Raw genomic sequence first — 14,120 nt, 5'->3', positions numbered from 1 at the left:
AACAACTGTATCTTCACGTACAACGGTCACACCAATGCACTGTGGGAAAGAACATGACATTTTAAATTATTACATTTTAAAATGATTATTTTTTAAAAAGTTATAGCAAAGTTGTTAATAAATATTAAAGAATATATACGATTGTGCAAATATCTGAATTAAATTTTAGAAAATTTGGCAAAATTCTCACTCGGTCGGGCCACTGTGCTTTTCGGTTAGTCTGGCAGCCTTGGCGGCACATCAAATGAATCAGTCACCGAACAAAAAAAAATAGTTTTAGTTGCCGGCTGTGGGTTTGAAAATCAATTTAATTATTTATTCGTCATGTCGAATGCTGCAGAGGAGTGCAAGGATGAGGATTTGCCCGCAAATACGCTGGAGCACTTCACGGAACTGGAGCAGGTGCTGCAGATGATCGAGAACATCAAACCCATTGAGGCAGGTTCCTTTGAAAGGGAGTTTGAGCAGTACGCCCAGGTCCTGTCCAGGTACCAGGAGCAGCCACATCTATTGGATCCACATTTGGAGCAGTTGTTGGGCAAACTCCTGGGCAAGATTAGGCAGCCGAGTCTGCCATCTGGCGAACTCCATGCCGCCTTCAAGTATCTGTATATCATCAGCAAGGTTCGCACCTACAAGGTCCTGGTGAAGTTCATGCCGCACGAACTGAGTGACCTGGAGTTTGTCCTGGAGCTGCTGGGCCAGCAGGATCCCAAGGAGTTTGCCGAATGGGAGACGCGATACATACTGCTGCTATGGATGTCCATTCTCGTGCTCAATCCCTTCCACATGGCCAGATTGGATGCCTACGAAACAGGGTCCAGTTCGACAACAAATTGCAGTCTCAGCAATCATGTCCAGCAAGCAAAGACCAGTAAGATGGAACGCATTTACGAGTTGATTCAACTCTATGTGTCCACCAACGACACCTGCAGCAGCATGGCTGCATATCTTGCCGCCAAGTATTTCATTCGCAGCGACATAAAAGACATATACCTGGAAAGATTCCTCGACTGGATTATGGAGCAGCATCAGGCAGACACGGTTAACGTGAAATTCGGCCAACTGGCGGCTGTGGCTGCAATTCTGAAGCACGGCAAGCGGGAGGACCTGTTGCCGTATGCCGACAAGCTTCTCCAGTGGATCACCTCATGTCATTACAAGGACAGTAGCGACTTCCTCAAGTACAAGAACTATGTAAAAATAGTCCAAAGAATCGGGCTGGTTCATCTTAAGCCACGCATTGCCAGCTGGCGGTACAAAAGGGGTGAGTTTTGAGTCTGGAATCAAAGAAATACCCTGGAAAGTAAAACATTTTATCTCTAGGCACACGATCTCTGGCCACCAATCTTAACCAGGCAACAGGAGGCGGAGATGAATTAGCCGCCATGGAGGTATCTGCCGATGAGGGCGAAGAAATCGTAGTGCCCGATGCCATTGAGGACGTGATAGAGGAGTTACTTCTAGGCCTGCGCAGCGGTGGCAACGACATTCGTTGGAGTGCGGCCAAGGGATTGGGCAGAGTTACCAATCGTCTGCCCAAAGAGCTGGCTGATGAGGTAATTGGTTCAGTAATCGATATACTTAGCCCCCTTGAACCACATGAGGCCTGGCACGGTGGCTGTCTGGCATTGGCGGAATTGGCCAAAAGGGGACTACTGCTACCCCATCGATTGGAGGAGCTGGTTCCCCTCCTGATGCAGGCCCTGTTCTACGACGAAATGAAGGGCTACATGTCGGTGGGTCAGCACATCCGTGACTCCGCCTGCTACATGTGCTGGGCCTTTGCACGGGCTTATAATCCAGACGATGTGAAACCCTTTGTGCACAAGATCTCGTCTGGCTTGCTAACTGTTGCTGTCTTTGATCGTGAGGTAAACTGCCGACGTGCTGCGTCTGCTGCATTCCAGGAGAGCGTTGGTCGCCTCGGCAACTTTCCCTTCGGCATCGAGATCTCCACCACCACAGATTTCTATTCCGTTGGCATTCGCCAGAATTCCTACCTAAACATCAGCGATTACATTGCCCAGTTCGAGGTGTACCGAGAGCCCTTAATTAATCATTTGGTGCAGCGCAAAGTTAACCATTGGGATCCGGCCATAAGGGAGCTAACGGCCAAGGCTTTGCACAAGCTGTCCCTGAAGGAACCGGAATATATGGCAGCAGTGGTGCTACCACAGCTTCTGGCCAAAACCGATACCATTGACATCAATTGCCGTCATGGCTGCGTTTTGGCCATGGGAGAAATTACATTGGCATTGCGGCAACTGGAGGAGAGCAGTGATCCTCCATTGGCTTATCTTTCCAATCAGCGGATTGCGGAGCTAAATGAGCTGGTTAATACGTTCCTGGAGAGAAACTTCTATCGCGGCATGAGCGGTGAACTGATGAAGGCCTGCACAACCAACTTTATAAAGAACTGCAGTCTGGCCAAGTTGCAGGCGACGACCGAGTGCTTGGGTAAGTCTTTTATATACTTTCTATATGATACCATATCGGACTTTTCCTCTGGATTTATAAACCTATATTTTACAGCTTCTTGGCAGAAGGTCATAGATTCCTGTCTGGTGACCAAATCAGCCACCATTCGCGCCTCGGCTGTGGAGTCCTTTGCCGAACTTTGTCGCACATATTACTGCCTGGAGTCGAGACGTCGAGAGAACGAGACCATTATAAATGCCTATTTGAGGGGAGCCGAGAATGATCTGGAAGAGCACATACGTATGGGTCACCTAGCAGCCTTGGGAGTGCTGCCTGACTTCATGGTTCATCCGCATTTGTCTGCCGTGTTGGACAGTCTGATAAAGCATTCGTTGACACCACTGCAAGCTGTGGTTCTGGCCGGTGAAGTGGGAGATCGCGAGAATATCCAAACCTACAGATGGAGCGAGGCTCGAACGGAAAGCGTTAAGGCCCTAACCAAGGTGGTAAAAACCTTGGGCTATGGAGAAGGAGAAGCCTTATTCTCAGATCGTGACAACTTCAACAAAGTCCTTAATTGCTTACTAAAAGCATTGGACGAGTATACCTTGGATAATCGCGGTGATATTGGTGCTTGGGTAAGGGAGGCGGCCATGTCATCGCTCTACGAAATCGTAACCCAGTGTCCGCCGCAATTGCTCACGCCAGTGCAAGTCCACGAGGTTGTGGTTGGCTTCATGCAGCAGGCGGTGGAGAAAATTGATCGAACACGAGGCTTAGGTGGTCGCCTGTGCTGCCAACTGATTAATCATCAGCCCAAGATTCCGCATATCCGAGAGCACTCAAAGCTACTAGAGATATTCCCCGCTGAGTCTGATTCCGTGCTCTGGCTGTTTGCCGATCACACATTCCCCTTGTTCTGCGAACTGCTCGCCCTGCCCGATTACTCCAAACGAGTGCTGCTGGGCCTAAGTGCCAGCATTGGACAACTGACTGAATCTCTGGTGAGTTAAGGGTTACCAACTACCATTCAAATGTTCTCAAAGTTTATTTCTTACAGATCAAATACGCCTCTACGGCCCTATTCCAATTTTTGCGTTCCAACCCGGCAATGGTGCCGCGTTTATGTACGGAAATTGTTCAGATCTTCGAGGAGCATCTGCTCAATGAACGCGTAACTTATCCCATGCTCAGTTTCCTGGATATACTCATAGGATCGGGGACAGTGGAATCGGTGCTCCATGACGAAACAAATCCCTTTGCAGAGGACATCTATAGGTTGCTCAACCTGGAAGTCAAGGGATATAAGAAGCTCTATAAGACGGCAACCAGTATTAGTGCCTTTTGCCAGCTGCTGCAGGTGCCTCGTCTGTCCCGGCGCATTCTCTCCAAGCTCTCGGTATTCCTTGGACTGCAGCATGTGCATGTTCGAAAAACGGCAGCTACCAAATTATACGAAGCCCTGGCCCTGCATGGAGATGTCACCGAAGTGCCCGAAGATAATATGGACGAGATCCTAACACTGCTCTCCGAGACCGACTGGACTATGCCGCTAGTGGAAGTGCGTCCACTGAGGAATCAATTATGCCACCTGATGGGTATTAAGGCCCCAGTGAGTGCTGCTCAGCAGCAGCAGCAGGCAGCGAGTGCAGATAAGTGATATTCCACACAAACAAATTTATAATTTAACGTAACATAATATTTATAAGACATTCTTATTGCACAATTAAACTGACGATACTTACATCAGTTCTAACATCACATGTTCCATAGTTATAGTATTATTATTCAAATGAAAAGAATATCCGGCAGATTTATGATTATTAGGACCGCTTAACCTTTTTTTTGGGATTTATGTACGTCTGATAGTAGAATTTGGAAAACATAACAGTCAGGGCCGAGTAAAGAAAGCCAAAGCCATAGATCCCAGGTCGTGGAGCTTTGCAATCGCTCTGCATAAGCATGTCGATCATATGGATCATGATAAAGGCGAATTGGATTAGCTGGATCATGGTTATGTACTTCTTCCACCAGAGAGACGCCTTTTGCACTTCCGGGTTTATGGAGGACATCAGGTAATAAGTGTACATGAGTGAGTGTACGATTAAATTAAGTATAACCATCCAAGCAACAAGACCACCGTGGCCATATAGCGTCTGGGTGAGGTAAGAGGCCAGGACAACAGCCAAATGGTGGAAAACGTGCAGGAAGGATATCTGTCTGCTCTTTTTGCGCAGCACAAAGAACACAGTTTCCAGCATATCAATGTATTTGTTAATGTAGAACGCGTTGGCGACAAATCGCTCTGGGTCCTTACCCTCATGGTCCAAAGGCAGACTGACGGGGCACCTCATGTCGTAGAAATTATAGGCGACATAGCAGGCCTGTAATAATTATGTGTCTCATCGATGAATGGCCTTACACAAGTCCTATCCCCTGCACTTACGTATATGAACAATGTAGAATTGTACACGATTTGTATAATGTTATATGCCTTGATCACGCCGCGCAGCTCAAAGGGCTGTCGACGCTCCATGAGCTTGGGACCCACCTTCAGCACGAAGAGAAGGTAGGCGGTCATCACTAAAAAAGTGGGCCAAGGACTTCTGAAGAATGCCAATTGGACTGGATCTGGGGAAGCCATCTTCCTGCTTATGGGTTTGGTTCCTTTCTCCAATAAAGTTCGTAAGCGACTAATGAAATGTAGATACTCATGGCTTGGTTATAGGTCTGTCGATCAAAACTCAAACTATTCAAATGTATATCATTTGAATGCCAAGTGGTTATTTTTTCGAAAAACAGGAACAGAAAACTAAGAAACTTGTGCAGTCAAATCGCCTATTAATCGCAATAATGCAGACAATTTAAATGACGTACTTAGGGAAGTACCGAATAGCTAATTTAAATGGTTTGCTTAGATATTTTAGCATATGTAAATATTTCCTTTAGTTTATTTTTAATTACAAAGAGGTAAACGTCTCGGTTTAATAAATAATTTGGAAAAGTCGACAATGTTTAAATATTGCACGATAGTGCTTTTAAAATACTCTACACTTAATATTATTGAATCCATATAACCATAAAATAGACCTTATGGCAATATATTTAATGATACGGCAATCACTACCACTAATCACCATAGATGTAAACACTGAGAAGGCCACGGACAGACTGAGGCCAGCGAGCAGGTAGTGCCTGTATTTATACTCTCCCAGGAAAGAGAGCAGAGAATGTGAGAGATAGCGAGAAAGTTATACCTCAAGAGAAAGGCAGAGAGAGAGAGAGAGAGTTATTTACCAATTCCAAATTGAGAGAAAGGGAGAGGGAGAGAGCTATTTACAAGAACGGAAGCTAACTTCAGCCCGACGGAATTCTAGATCCTTACTTAAACCCCATACATATATGTACATATATATAAAATATATATATAAAGATTAACATAATCTTTGAAAATAACATTTATTTCATTTTTGAATCTGATCGTTTAAAAGACTGGTTTCCCAATTGATAAGACTTAAGTCAAATTTAAAATAATATCTTCAGATTTGATTTCTAGCAGATAGGAAACGTTAGGGAGCTGAAGATATAAGCTCATACGGTTTAGGCTGCACTTGATGAATCCCTTGGAAGGGTGTGACATTTGTGATTCGGTTTTGCAGAGGCGAATGTCATTAGTGGTTTATTCCAAAAATACTAAAACTAAAATTTCTGTTGCATTGCGTCGTTGCCGTTCGTATCCAGTTACAAATTATCACGATGGGGGGCCGACTTGCAGTCCACGATAATGCCAATATTCTCTTCTCCTTGGTCCGTCTCTGCTCTTTCTACGCGTTAATCTCGAACAGCTTGGCCACCTCGTTGAGGTTATCATAATTCCTATTCTCACTTATTATGTTCCTGGCTAAGCCTATCCGGTTGAAGAGATTCCAGAGCAGGATGCCCACGACCTTGTCGTTCTTCATGTAGAACACCACACCCTTGCCATAATTCGCCGCATCGTCGGGATCACAGGTAATGCCATCCTTGGTAATAACTCCCATATCGGTTCTAGCCAGGGAATCGCTACTTTCCTCATGCTCGGCCAGGTTGTCCACGCGTTCGGCAGCATCCGAGGGCAGAGCAAAGACTCCCACGGTGGGCAGCGAAGAGTCCACCAGGCCGACGCCCTCATAGCCGATCTCAGGACCCAGATCCGACCAGAACATGCTCTGATGTTGATATGGTTTCTCTGTAAGTAAATTAACTAATGAAGAGAAAGATCACAATTTGAGTGAACATGTTACTCACTTGCTCCCGTCATGTTCTCCCCAGCCAATCGGCCAGAGACCACGGAGTGGTCGTAGTGCTCCACTCGCCGCCTGCCCAACAACGGATCATAGAAGCAGGAGGCATCACCAGCCACGTAAAGATTCCGCCTGGCTTCCAGCTCAGCATTGACTACGAATCCACCGCGGCTTCTGTCCACTTCCAGCCTGCTCGGACCGGCGAGCTCCGTGTTAGGTGAGCTGCCAACACAAACTACCACCACATCGGACATCAGGGTCATGCCATTGTTCAGCTCCAGTTTTAGATTGGATTCATCCCTTGTCGCGTGCCGGATGCTGGCATTGGGAATGATGCAGACGCCTTGCGCCTCCATCTTTGCCATAGTCCAGCGGCTCAGGTAGTTTGGCAGGATCCGTGACATATTACCGTTCTCCTCGAACACCTGATATACCTTGCCGCCACCGTTCTCCCTGGAATAATGGGCCAGAGAGCAGGCCAGTTCGCTCCCGATGAAACCGTTGCCCACGATCGTTATCGATCGCTTCTCTGACGCCAGTTTGCGAAGGCGGTCGAAGTCATCGGGAGTCCGATAGACCATTACCTTTTCACGAATGCTGGGTGGCGCGTCCTGGAAAACAGTGAGGTTCTTGGGGGCACAGCCAGTAGCAATCAGACACGAGCCGTACTCGATCTGATAACCATCATTCAACGTCACTTTTCGCTCCCGAGCATCAACCTTCTTAACCGAGAAGCCCTGAGCGATAGCTACGCCACCTGCACTGTCATCCAAGTCCTCGGGATCCACGAAATACCCTTCCGGTTCAAAGAACAAGCTGAGGGGAAAAATTTAAATTAATTAATAGCACCATCAGAGGATGCTAATAAAAACGTACCTTCTTTCGGAGCCAGTCCATTGCTGGAAGCGGTAATCCTTGATGGGATCATCGTTCGGGTTAGGGGTGTACCAGAGTTCCTTGGAAAGTGGCGGACGCATGTAAGGTTTGCGGGCTTCATTGCTGATCATCAGGACCTTGGCAGAAGAATCATTAGACTTGATGGCTCGACACGCAGAGAAGGCAGCCGTGCCACCGCCGACGATCAGGTATTGAACGTGGTTTGGGAGGTCCTCAGAACTGGCAGGACCTGTAGAAGAAAATTGTAATATCTTTCTTTCCTTATCTTTCTTATATATTTTTTACTCACTTGTGACTAGACCAGCTAAAAGTCGTCGCTTCCGCAGCTCCTCTTCTGCAGCTGCCTTTTTGGCTTCACTATCGTCTGGTGTACGCGTCAAGAACCAGGATAGCTGTGGGCATTATTCTACATTCAGTGGGATTTCTTTTGAAACTAAGAAATAAGCCTACCAGTCCTCCAGCTAGCAGAGCCGCCAGCGCTCCCAGCAGACACTTCAGACGGAGATCCTTTAGCCGGCACTCGGCATCACCACATTCTTGGCCGTCACCGTCACCCGAACCACCGCCACCAGTTAAATCCCCACTAGAGGGTGGGCACCGTGTCTCCTGTCTTTTGCGCTTGAACTCCTCGCAGGGATCTTTGGGTTTACAGGAATCGAGTACGAGTTCGAAGTCACTGGCCTCACATTCCGAGGATTTGAGGGCATCCTTGGCACTGACCTGCTTGGATTCCGCATAGCCCTGAAAACCAATAAGTTATTAGTCTGAAAGACAGAAACTTAGGCAGGAATAGGCAATATTTGTGAGTAAGTTGTGCTAATTATATATGTTTCGTTGGTTCTTTTAAATACGATAGGCTTAATAATAAATCTTTCTAATCGAATTCTTGAATAATTACTTTTACGAAGGACTGCTCTAACGGCTGCGGGGCTTGAAAATTGACGGTCGGAAAGCCGGGGGCACTAATGTTGGATTTAGTCTCGATATCCTCATCCACATCCGCTTCCGTTTCCGCTTCGTACTCGAAGGGGGTCTTGGGAATGCAGACATGTTGGTTCGGATATTTTTTGGCTTGCAATTTGGTGCGCGCCTCGAAGGTGCGTTTCTTAACCATTTGATAGAGACTGCTGTGCGACGACCGTAAAGCGGCTTAAATTGAAAAAGAACCACAAGACAAGCCAATTAAAAAGGGCTTAAAGGACTTTTAATGTTATAAGCTTAAATACTAACCGTAGGCAGGCGGCGGCTGTATTGGCGGAGGTCCTATTACCCTTCTGTTGGCCAAGATATACGCATGGCGAATGAACTTACGCGTCAGGCATTGTACGCTCCATATACTCATGATACTCATAATGTGAGTGCTCCGACGGTCCCAGAAGAAATGAATCCTTAATTGTTTAACAACTTGTCTGTGTGCGTTATATTGTGTTTTGTTTACAAAAAAAAAGAAAAACTAATTTCAATGACAAATTTTTCCAGGTAAAATTTGACATATGTATGTGTATACTTATATCCTTGAAGTTTTTGAATACACTAAATGAGACGTTTTAGGCACAATCTAGCTTAATATGTTAATTTAGAAATCTAAACTTTGATAAGGAAAATATAGTTAATAAAATAGATTCCAAATTTGATTTAAAAATGTAAACATTTTCAATTTAAGCTTATAATTGAATTCTTGTGAACCGCGGCGCCAAAATGGCTTGCGATACTATCGCAAGCTCTTCTTGGATTTGGAATTTTCCCAAAAACATTGAAACGGCCACACTTAACAGACAGGGACAGAAAATACAACATGACGGGAAGGCAGCAAAGGAATGCAAAATAAAAGGAAAGGAGAAAGGAAGTGGAGAAACTGAAGAAAGTTCAATTAAAGCCCTGTGCATTTAACACGGAGATATTTGTCAAGGAAATTGCTTTTTTTTATAAACACAACACAGACTCGCGAACACACACACTTTACCTCCGCCACACATTGTTACACAATTGTGCGTTAATTTGCTCTGACACTAACGAAATCCGGAGAATCGCTATGAGTGGAGTGTGGAGCGGACGCTGCCTGACGCGCAAGTTCGTCCGCCAGGCGTACATCTTGGCCAACAACAGGATACTGGGACCGGCGCCGCCGGTGTACGGTGAGTTGTGAGGTTATGTCTCTCATGTTTTTCCGACTCATCCGGCGTTGCCTTTTCCTTCTCTGCTTCGTATTTCAGCCGCCCTCCGGTCGTCGCACAGCAGCCTCTATCAAAAGGTAAAGAAACGCACACTCGAAGGGCTTAGCACCATCACCAGCGGGCATCCCAGTATAAAGCCCATCCACAGTCAGAGTCTCTTTTTACATAGCTCATTTCATCACGCCTCTGTTGCATTACCTCTGAGAACGAGATAGTAATTTGTATCTGAATTCCAGGATCACAAGAGCTTATGCAGCGCCAAGGATGTCCTCAAATCCTCGGAAAGTGCGTATTCACAGTCCAGCTCCCACAAACCCGAGAGTCCCGGGGAAGAGTTCATGAGAACACGCAAAGCTAGCGGTAGCGGTGATCAAAAGAATGATCCTCGCTTGAAGGTGCTGGGTGCTCTAGCGGCGTTGATAGCTGGAGGATTGGTAATTTTTTGTCTTTTTTTTAAAAAGAATCTGGCTAAATACACTTAAAATTCCTAGCTCACCTGGTACTTGACGCAGAAAACAGACGACGGAGACTCAAATAACGCTTCAGATGAAGAGCAACGGAAGAGGAAGCTGTTAGCTACTCCACCAACAAGTAAGATATTCATAAATTAAATATAAACATTTAAAGTAAACTTTTTCGCAAATGAATGGTGAAATAGATATTCTTGCTGAGTTAACCAATGATATCTGCCGATTACGATATGAATATTTTGGCAGTCACTCAAAGATTAGCTTTATCTATCAGCCTTATAAATAATCATAGGTGTTCTGACAATAGTTACAAGCTCATTCTTATAGTATGTGTTTACTCTTTGAACTATCTATTAACTTCATTACGCTTTGTTATAGGTCCTCCCAGTTCCAAGGATCTACCAAAGCATGTTCCATACCTTATTGTCGGCGGCGGCACAGCAGCCTTCTCGGCATTCCGTGCCATCAAGTCCAACGATGCGAAGGCCAAGGTCCTGATGATCAGCAATGAGTTCCGCAAACCCTATATGCGTCCGCCTCTTTCCAAGGAGCTTTGGTACACGCCTAATCCAAGTGAAGAAACCATCAAGGAATACCGCTTTAAGCAGTGGACTGGCTCTGAGCGAAGGTACGTTTCAATTGAAACCTTGTCTTGGATCTCTTGATTTTAATAAACACTTAATTCCATTGCAGCTTGTTCTTCGAACCTGATGAGTTTTTTGTGGATCCTGAAAAGCTGGAAGAGAGCGTAAATGGTGGCATAGCCGTCGCTCAGGGTTTCACCGTTAAGAAGGTGGACGCTCAAAAGCGAATTGTGACGCTGGAAGACGGCTATGAGATCGAGTACGACTCGTGTCTAATTGCCACTGGCTGTGCGCCAAAGAATCTCGCCGTTTTCCAGGACGCGCCCCCCAGTATTCGCGAAAAGGTAATGGTGTATCGCACTCCCGACGACTTTGACCGCCTCCGGAAACTGGCGTCACAGAAGCGATCGATAACGATCGTGGGCAACGGCTTCATCGGAAGTGAGCTGGCCTGCTCTCTGGCTCATTATTCCAAGGAGAATGGTGGCAGCAAAGTGTACCAGGTGTTCCAGGAGGACTCAAATATGTCGCGGGTCCTGCCAGACTACCTCAGCCAGTACACAAAGACCAAGATGGAAACGCAGGGCGTCTGCGTTATTCCCAATGCCAGCATTAGGAAGGCGACCAGAGAGGCATCCAATTTGAAGCTGGAACTAAACAATGGCCAGACCCTGTTGTCCGATGTGGTGGTAGTCTGTGTTGGTTGCTCACCCAATACCGAGTTCGCCGGTCCGAGCAGGCTGGAAGTGGACGGGACCCTGGGTGGTTTCGTGGTTAATGCTGAGTTGGAAGCCAGGCGCAACCTCTACGTGGCTGGTGACGCCTCCTGCTTCTACGATCCACTGTTGGGTAGGCGGCGGGTTGAGCACCACGATCACTCCGTTGTGTCCGGACGGCTAGCTGGAGAGAACATGACGGGAGCAAGTGAGTAACTTTTCTACTCGATTTGCGAACCTTTTCTTTACGAATTACATTCACTTACAGAGAAGCCATATCAGCATCAGAGCATGTTCTGGTCGGATCTGGGTCCTGAGATCGGCTATGAAGGCATCGGTCTCGTGGATTCTTCGCTGCCCACTGTGGGAGTCTTTGCTTTGGCCTCGGATGCCGCCGAATCCGTAGACAACAAGCCAGAGCCCAAGGAGGGTGGCGATTCCAAGGGACAAAAGGATGTTGAAGTCGTTACCACAGATGGCGGTACCTCTGATTCGGATAAGACAACGAACTACGGCAAAGGTGTGGTGTTCTACATGAAGGACGATAAGATCGTGGGGGTCCTGCTCTGGAACCTCTTCAACCGGATAGGCTTAGCTAGAACAATAATTAATCAGAATAAGAAGTATGATGACCTCAATGAGGTGGCCAAGCTGTTCGAGATTCATACGTAGAAAGCCAAGAGTCCCAGATAAAGGGACCAAGGAGAAGAGAAGAGCTTTGCATCCTGGAATAAAAGTTAGCCTCACGCAACTATATTCGAATGCCATCAACTGTACGGATATGTATGTAATACGAACGGCAACGTCTTCGTAAAAACAAATCCACGAATTTCCTAAACTGGCAAAGTTAACGAATATGCTTTGAAATTAATGTGCGTTTCAGTTTTGTATTTTTCATACACTCCGCTGCTGCTCCCTTTCAATCAGTGTTTCCTTTTTATTATTTCTTTTTTTATCATAACTATAATCCTGGGGTTTGTATTTATGTTTTCGTCGGGTGTTTCAAGAATTACAATTTCAAATCTTTCAACTGTTCCCTTTTGTTTAAAACAAAGAATATAGTTCAGCAGATATATTTAAAGCAGTTAATACACAATGACATCTTTGGAAAGAATAGTCATACTAAGATTATGTAAATATGTAAAATTAGTAAATGCCCACCGGGCATCTGTTGATTTTTTGCTTATAATTTCCCTAATAAAAGCACGACTACATATAAGAAATGGAAATGATTGAAATCATTGCATTTAAAATGTAAAAGAAAAAGGACTCCCTTATTTGATAACAAAGCATTCATTATTTAAATAGGATTTAAGTGTTATGTTCTTCAGTTTTAATACCAATAAAGCATTAGGATACCCCAGCTTATTTTAAATTATATATATATTTAACAATTAGCTATTGCTGAATGTAAAAGTGATCCTCCCGCTTGAAGATATAACCTGGGACCTAGAGGTAATACATTTACAATGGCTCTAGGATATTTCCCGCTGCGGAAAGAATCTCGTCGTAAAGTCCTAGATCTATAAAAGGCACATATCTGTAACAAAGCAAGCAGATGTCAAGCTGACAAACATTTGCACCTGGCTTATTAGGGTAACGCGGATTAGCGACCAATTCGTAGGCAGTAAACGCGAATCTATAAAATCCTAGTGCTAATATTACCTGCGCTATCCCCGAAGGATACTTATTAGGGTAAAACTTGGATTAGCCACCAATTGGTAGGTAGAACACTAAACAGGTAGAGATGTCTGATATTTGTATATAAACCTGCTGTCCAAGTTAGCAGGACATCAGTTCCTTTTCGACACTCATCCAGCTATCATGAAGTACCGCATGTTGAACAAACGCAAGCTAGCGACTAGTCCTTCGCCAGTGAAGGGTACCATTAAGGAAAACGAAGTCATCATAGATACCACCGCTCATAGTGCCCTAGAGCTGGAGGCTGCATCGGCTCTCCTCTTGCTCCGCTATCAATACGATCGTCAGATCTGTAATAATATTATTTCATACACGGCAACGACCCGATCACCAACACCGCCGCCTGTGATCGCTGACAATACGACACCCAAGGATCAGACAGTTCGTCCGCCTGTCGCTCCCACTCAGCCTTTGAAGAAACGATCCATACCACCGCATCTGCTGCGACGATCCTTGACGCCAGCCAAATCTGTGTCCTCGGTGACCAGTAACAACTCCATAGTGAAGGCGAAGGCAAGGACTCCTGTTCCCGGAAGCAACCAAACTCGCGGCTGCAATAAGTCCTTGCTCAAGTCCTGCAGAAATATGATTCGTGAGTTCTTGGACAATCAGGAGCTTATCTAATAAGTGATGACTTTTCAACAATTATCTAAGAAATCTTGAATTTAAACCACAAACATTCTAATCATAGATTTTAGAAATCTTTTTCAAATAATAACACTGCTTTCCTCAAATCAAAAACTTGTAGTTTAGAATAATTTCTGATTTAAAAAAACCACATGAAATTGTAACAAAAAAATAAAAGCAATTATATAAGTATTTTCAATGTTTTTAATTTATAAAATGTTACCAAGATGTGGTTTTGGGCTTTACA

The 14,120-nt window shown here is 45.3% G+C and overlaps 5 protein-coding genes across 6 annotated transcripts; 3 read left to right on the top strand and 2 right to left on the bottom strand.

Annotated features, from left to right (window-relative positions):
* Positions 1–17: 17 nt before the first annotated feature.
* Tbcd (tubulin folding cofactor D) lies at positions 18–4,182 on the top strand. The gene is made up of 4 exons (XM_020950278.2): positions 18–1,267; positions 1,327–2,460; positions 2,536–3,425; positions 3,482–4,182. The coding sequence occupies exons 1-4, from the start codon at positions 325–327 to the stop codon at positions 4,079–4,081; spliced, it is 3,567 nt and encodes a 1,188-aa protein (XP_020805937.2). The 5' UTR covers positions 18–324; the 3' UTR covers positions 4,082–4,182.
* Positions 4,099–5,138, bottom strand: LOC110182262 (very long chain fatty acid elongase F-like). Its single transcript, XM_020950280.2, has 2 exons — positions 4,868–5,138; positions 4,099–4,805 (listed from the first exon to the last, which is right to left on the bottom strand). Exons 1-2 carry the CDS (start codon positions 5,063–5,065, stop codon positions 4,245–4,247), a joined length of 759 nt encoding a protein of 252 aa, XP_020805939.2. The 5' UTR covers positions 5,066–5,138; the 3' UTR covers positions 4,099–4,244.
* A 723-nt stretch (positions 5,139–5,861) lies between these two features.
* LOC110182246 (putative apoptosis-inducing factor 1, mitochondrial) lies at positions 5,862–9,243 on the bottom strand. Its single transcript, XM_020950263.2, has 7 exons — positions 8,832–9,243; positions 8,500–8,750; positions 8,052–8,342; positions 7,891–7,993; positions 7,581–7,830; positions 6,709–7,520; positions 5,862–6,649 (listed from the first exon to the last, which is right to left on the bottom strand). The coding sequence occupies exons 1-7, from the start codon at positions 8,950–8,952 to the stop codon at positions 6,246–6,248; spliced, it is 2,232 nt and encodes a 743-aa protein (XP_020805922.2). The 5' UTR covers positions 8,953–9,243; the 3' UTR covers positions 5,862–6,245.
* A 104-nt stretch (positions 9,244–9,347) lies between these two features.
* Positions 9,348–12,920, top strand: LOC110182247 (putative apoptosis-inducing factor 1, mitochondrial). Its single transcript, XM_086832633.1, has 7 exons — positions 9,348–9,736; positions 9,815–9,852; positions 10,012–10,209; positions 10,267–10,366; positions 10,624–10,873; positions 10,939–11,753; positions 11,814–12,920. The coding sequence occupies exons 1-7, from the start codon at positions 9,634–9,636 to the stop codon at positions 12,215–12,217; spliced, it is 1,908 nt and encodes a 635-aa protein (XP_086688759.1). The 5' UTR covers positions 9,348–9,633; the 3' UTR covers positions 12,218–12,920.
* Positions 12,921–13,144: 224 nt separating this feature from the next.
* Positions 13,145–14,065, top strand: LOC110182292 (uncharacterized). 2 transcript variants are annotated; one of them, XM_020950311.2, is made up of 2 exons: positions 13,145–13,266; positions 13,328–14,065. In XM_020950311.2, exon 2 carries the CDS (start codon positions 13,370–13,372, stop codon positions 13,868–13,870), a length of 501 nt encoding a protein of 166 aa, XP_020805970.2. In that variant the 5' UTR covers positions 13,145–13,266; positions 13,328–13,369; the 3' UTR covers positions 13,871–14,065. The 2 variants fall into 2 exon arrangements, with proteins under 2 accessions (XP_020805970.2, XP_086688760.1); XM_086832634.1 differs by having other exon boundaries at positions 13,162–13,266; positions 13,332–14,065.
* The last annotated feature ends 55 nt before the right edge of the window (positions 14,066–14,120 follow it).

This window comes from Drosophila serrata, unplaced genomic scaffold, assembly GCF_035046125.1.
Source record: "Drosophila serrata isolate PLE 108 unplaced genomic scaffold, ASM3504612v1 contig_249, whole genome shotgun sequence".
Taxonomy (NCBI): domain Eukaryota; kingdom Metazoa; phylum Arthropoda; class Insecta; order Diptera; family Drosophilidae; genus Drosophila; species Drosophila serrata.
Note: the sequence above shows the minus strand (reverse complement) of the source record. Positions and strands in the feature narration are given on the sequence as shown.

What these genes read in the sequence shown, in the direction of transcription:
- Tbcd (XM_020950278.2), top strand. Translation starts at nt 325, where the DNA reads ATGTCGAATGCTGCAGAGGAGTGCAAGGATGAGGATTTGCCCGCAAAT. An exon ending in GGCGACGACCGAGTGCTTGG is followed by an intron (nt 2,461 to 2,535) that starts GTAAGTCTTTTA and finishes TATATTTTACAG; the next exon opens with CTTCTTGGCAGAAGGTCATA. An exon ending in GACAACTGACTGAATCTCTG is followed by an intron (nt 3,426 to 3,481) that starts GTGAGTTAAGGG and finishes TATTTCTTACAG; the next exon opens with ATCAAATACGCCTCTACGGC.
- LOC110182262 (XM_020950280.2), bottom strand. Translation starts at nt 5,065, where the DNA reads ATGGCTTCCCCAGATCCAGTCCAATTGGCATTCTTCAGAAGTCCTTGG. An exon ending in ATTCTACATTGTTCATATAC is followed by an intron (nt 4,806 to 4,867) that starts GTAAGTGCAGGG and finishes TAATTATTACAG; the next exon opens with GCCTGCTATGTCGCCTATAA.
- LOC110182246 (XM_020950263.2), bottom strand. Translation starts at nt 8,952, where the DNA reads ATGAGTATCATGAGTATATGGAGCGTACAATGCCTGACGCGTAAGTTC. An exon ending in TGGACTGGCTCCGAAAGAAG is followed by an intron (nt 7,521 to 7,580) that starts GTACGTTTTTAT and finishes TTTTCCCCTCAG; the next exon opens with CTTGTTCTTTGAACCGGAAG. An exon ending in GGAGAACATGACGGGAGCAA is followed by an intron (nt 6,650 to 6,708) that starts GTGAGTAACATG and finishes ATTTACTTACAG; the next exon opens with AGAAACCATATCAACATCAG.
- LOC110182247 (XM_086832633.1), top strand. Translation starts at nt 9,634, where the DNA reads ATGAGTGGAGTGTGGAGCGGACGCTGCCTGACGCGCAAGTTCGTCCGC. An exon ending in TGGACTGGCTCTGAGCGAAG is followed by an intron (nt 10,874 to 10,938) that starts GTACGTTTCAAT and finishes ATTCCATTGCAG; the next exon opens with CTTGTTCTTCGAACCTGATG. An exon ending in AGAGAACATGACGGGAGCAA is followed by an intron (nt 11,754 to 11,813) that starts GTGAGTAACTTT and finishes ATTCACTTACAG; the next exon opens with AGAAGCCATATCAGCATCAG.
- LOC110182292 (XM_020950311.2), top strand. Translation starts at nt 13,370, where the DNA reads ATGAAGTACCGCATGTTGAACAAACGCAAGCTAGCGACTAGTCCTTCG.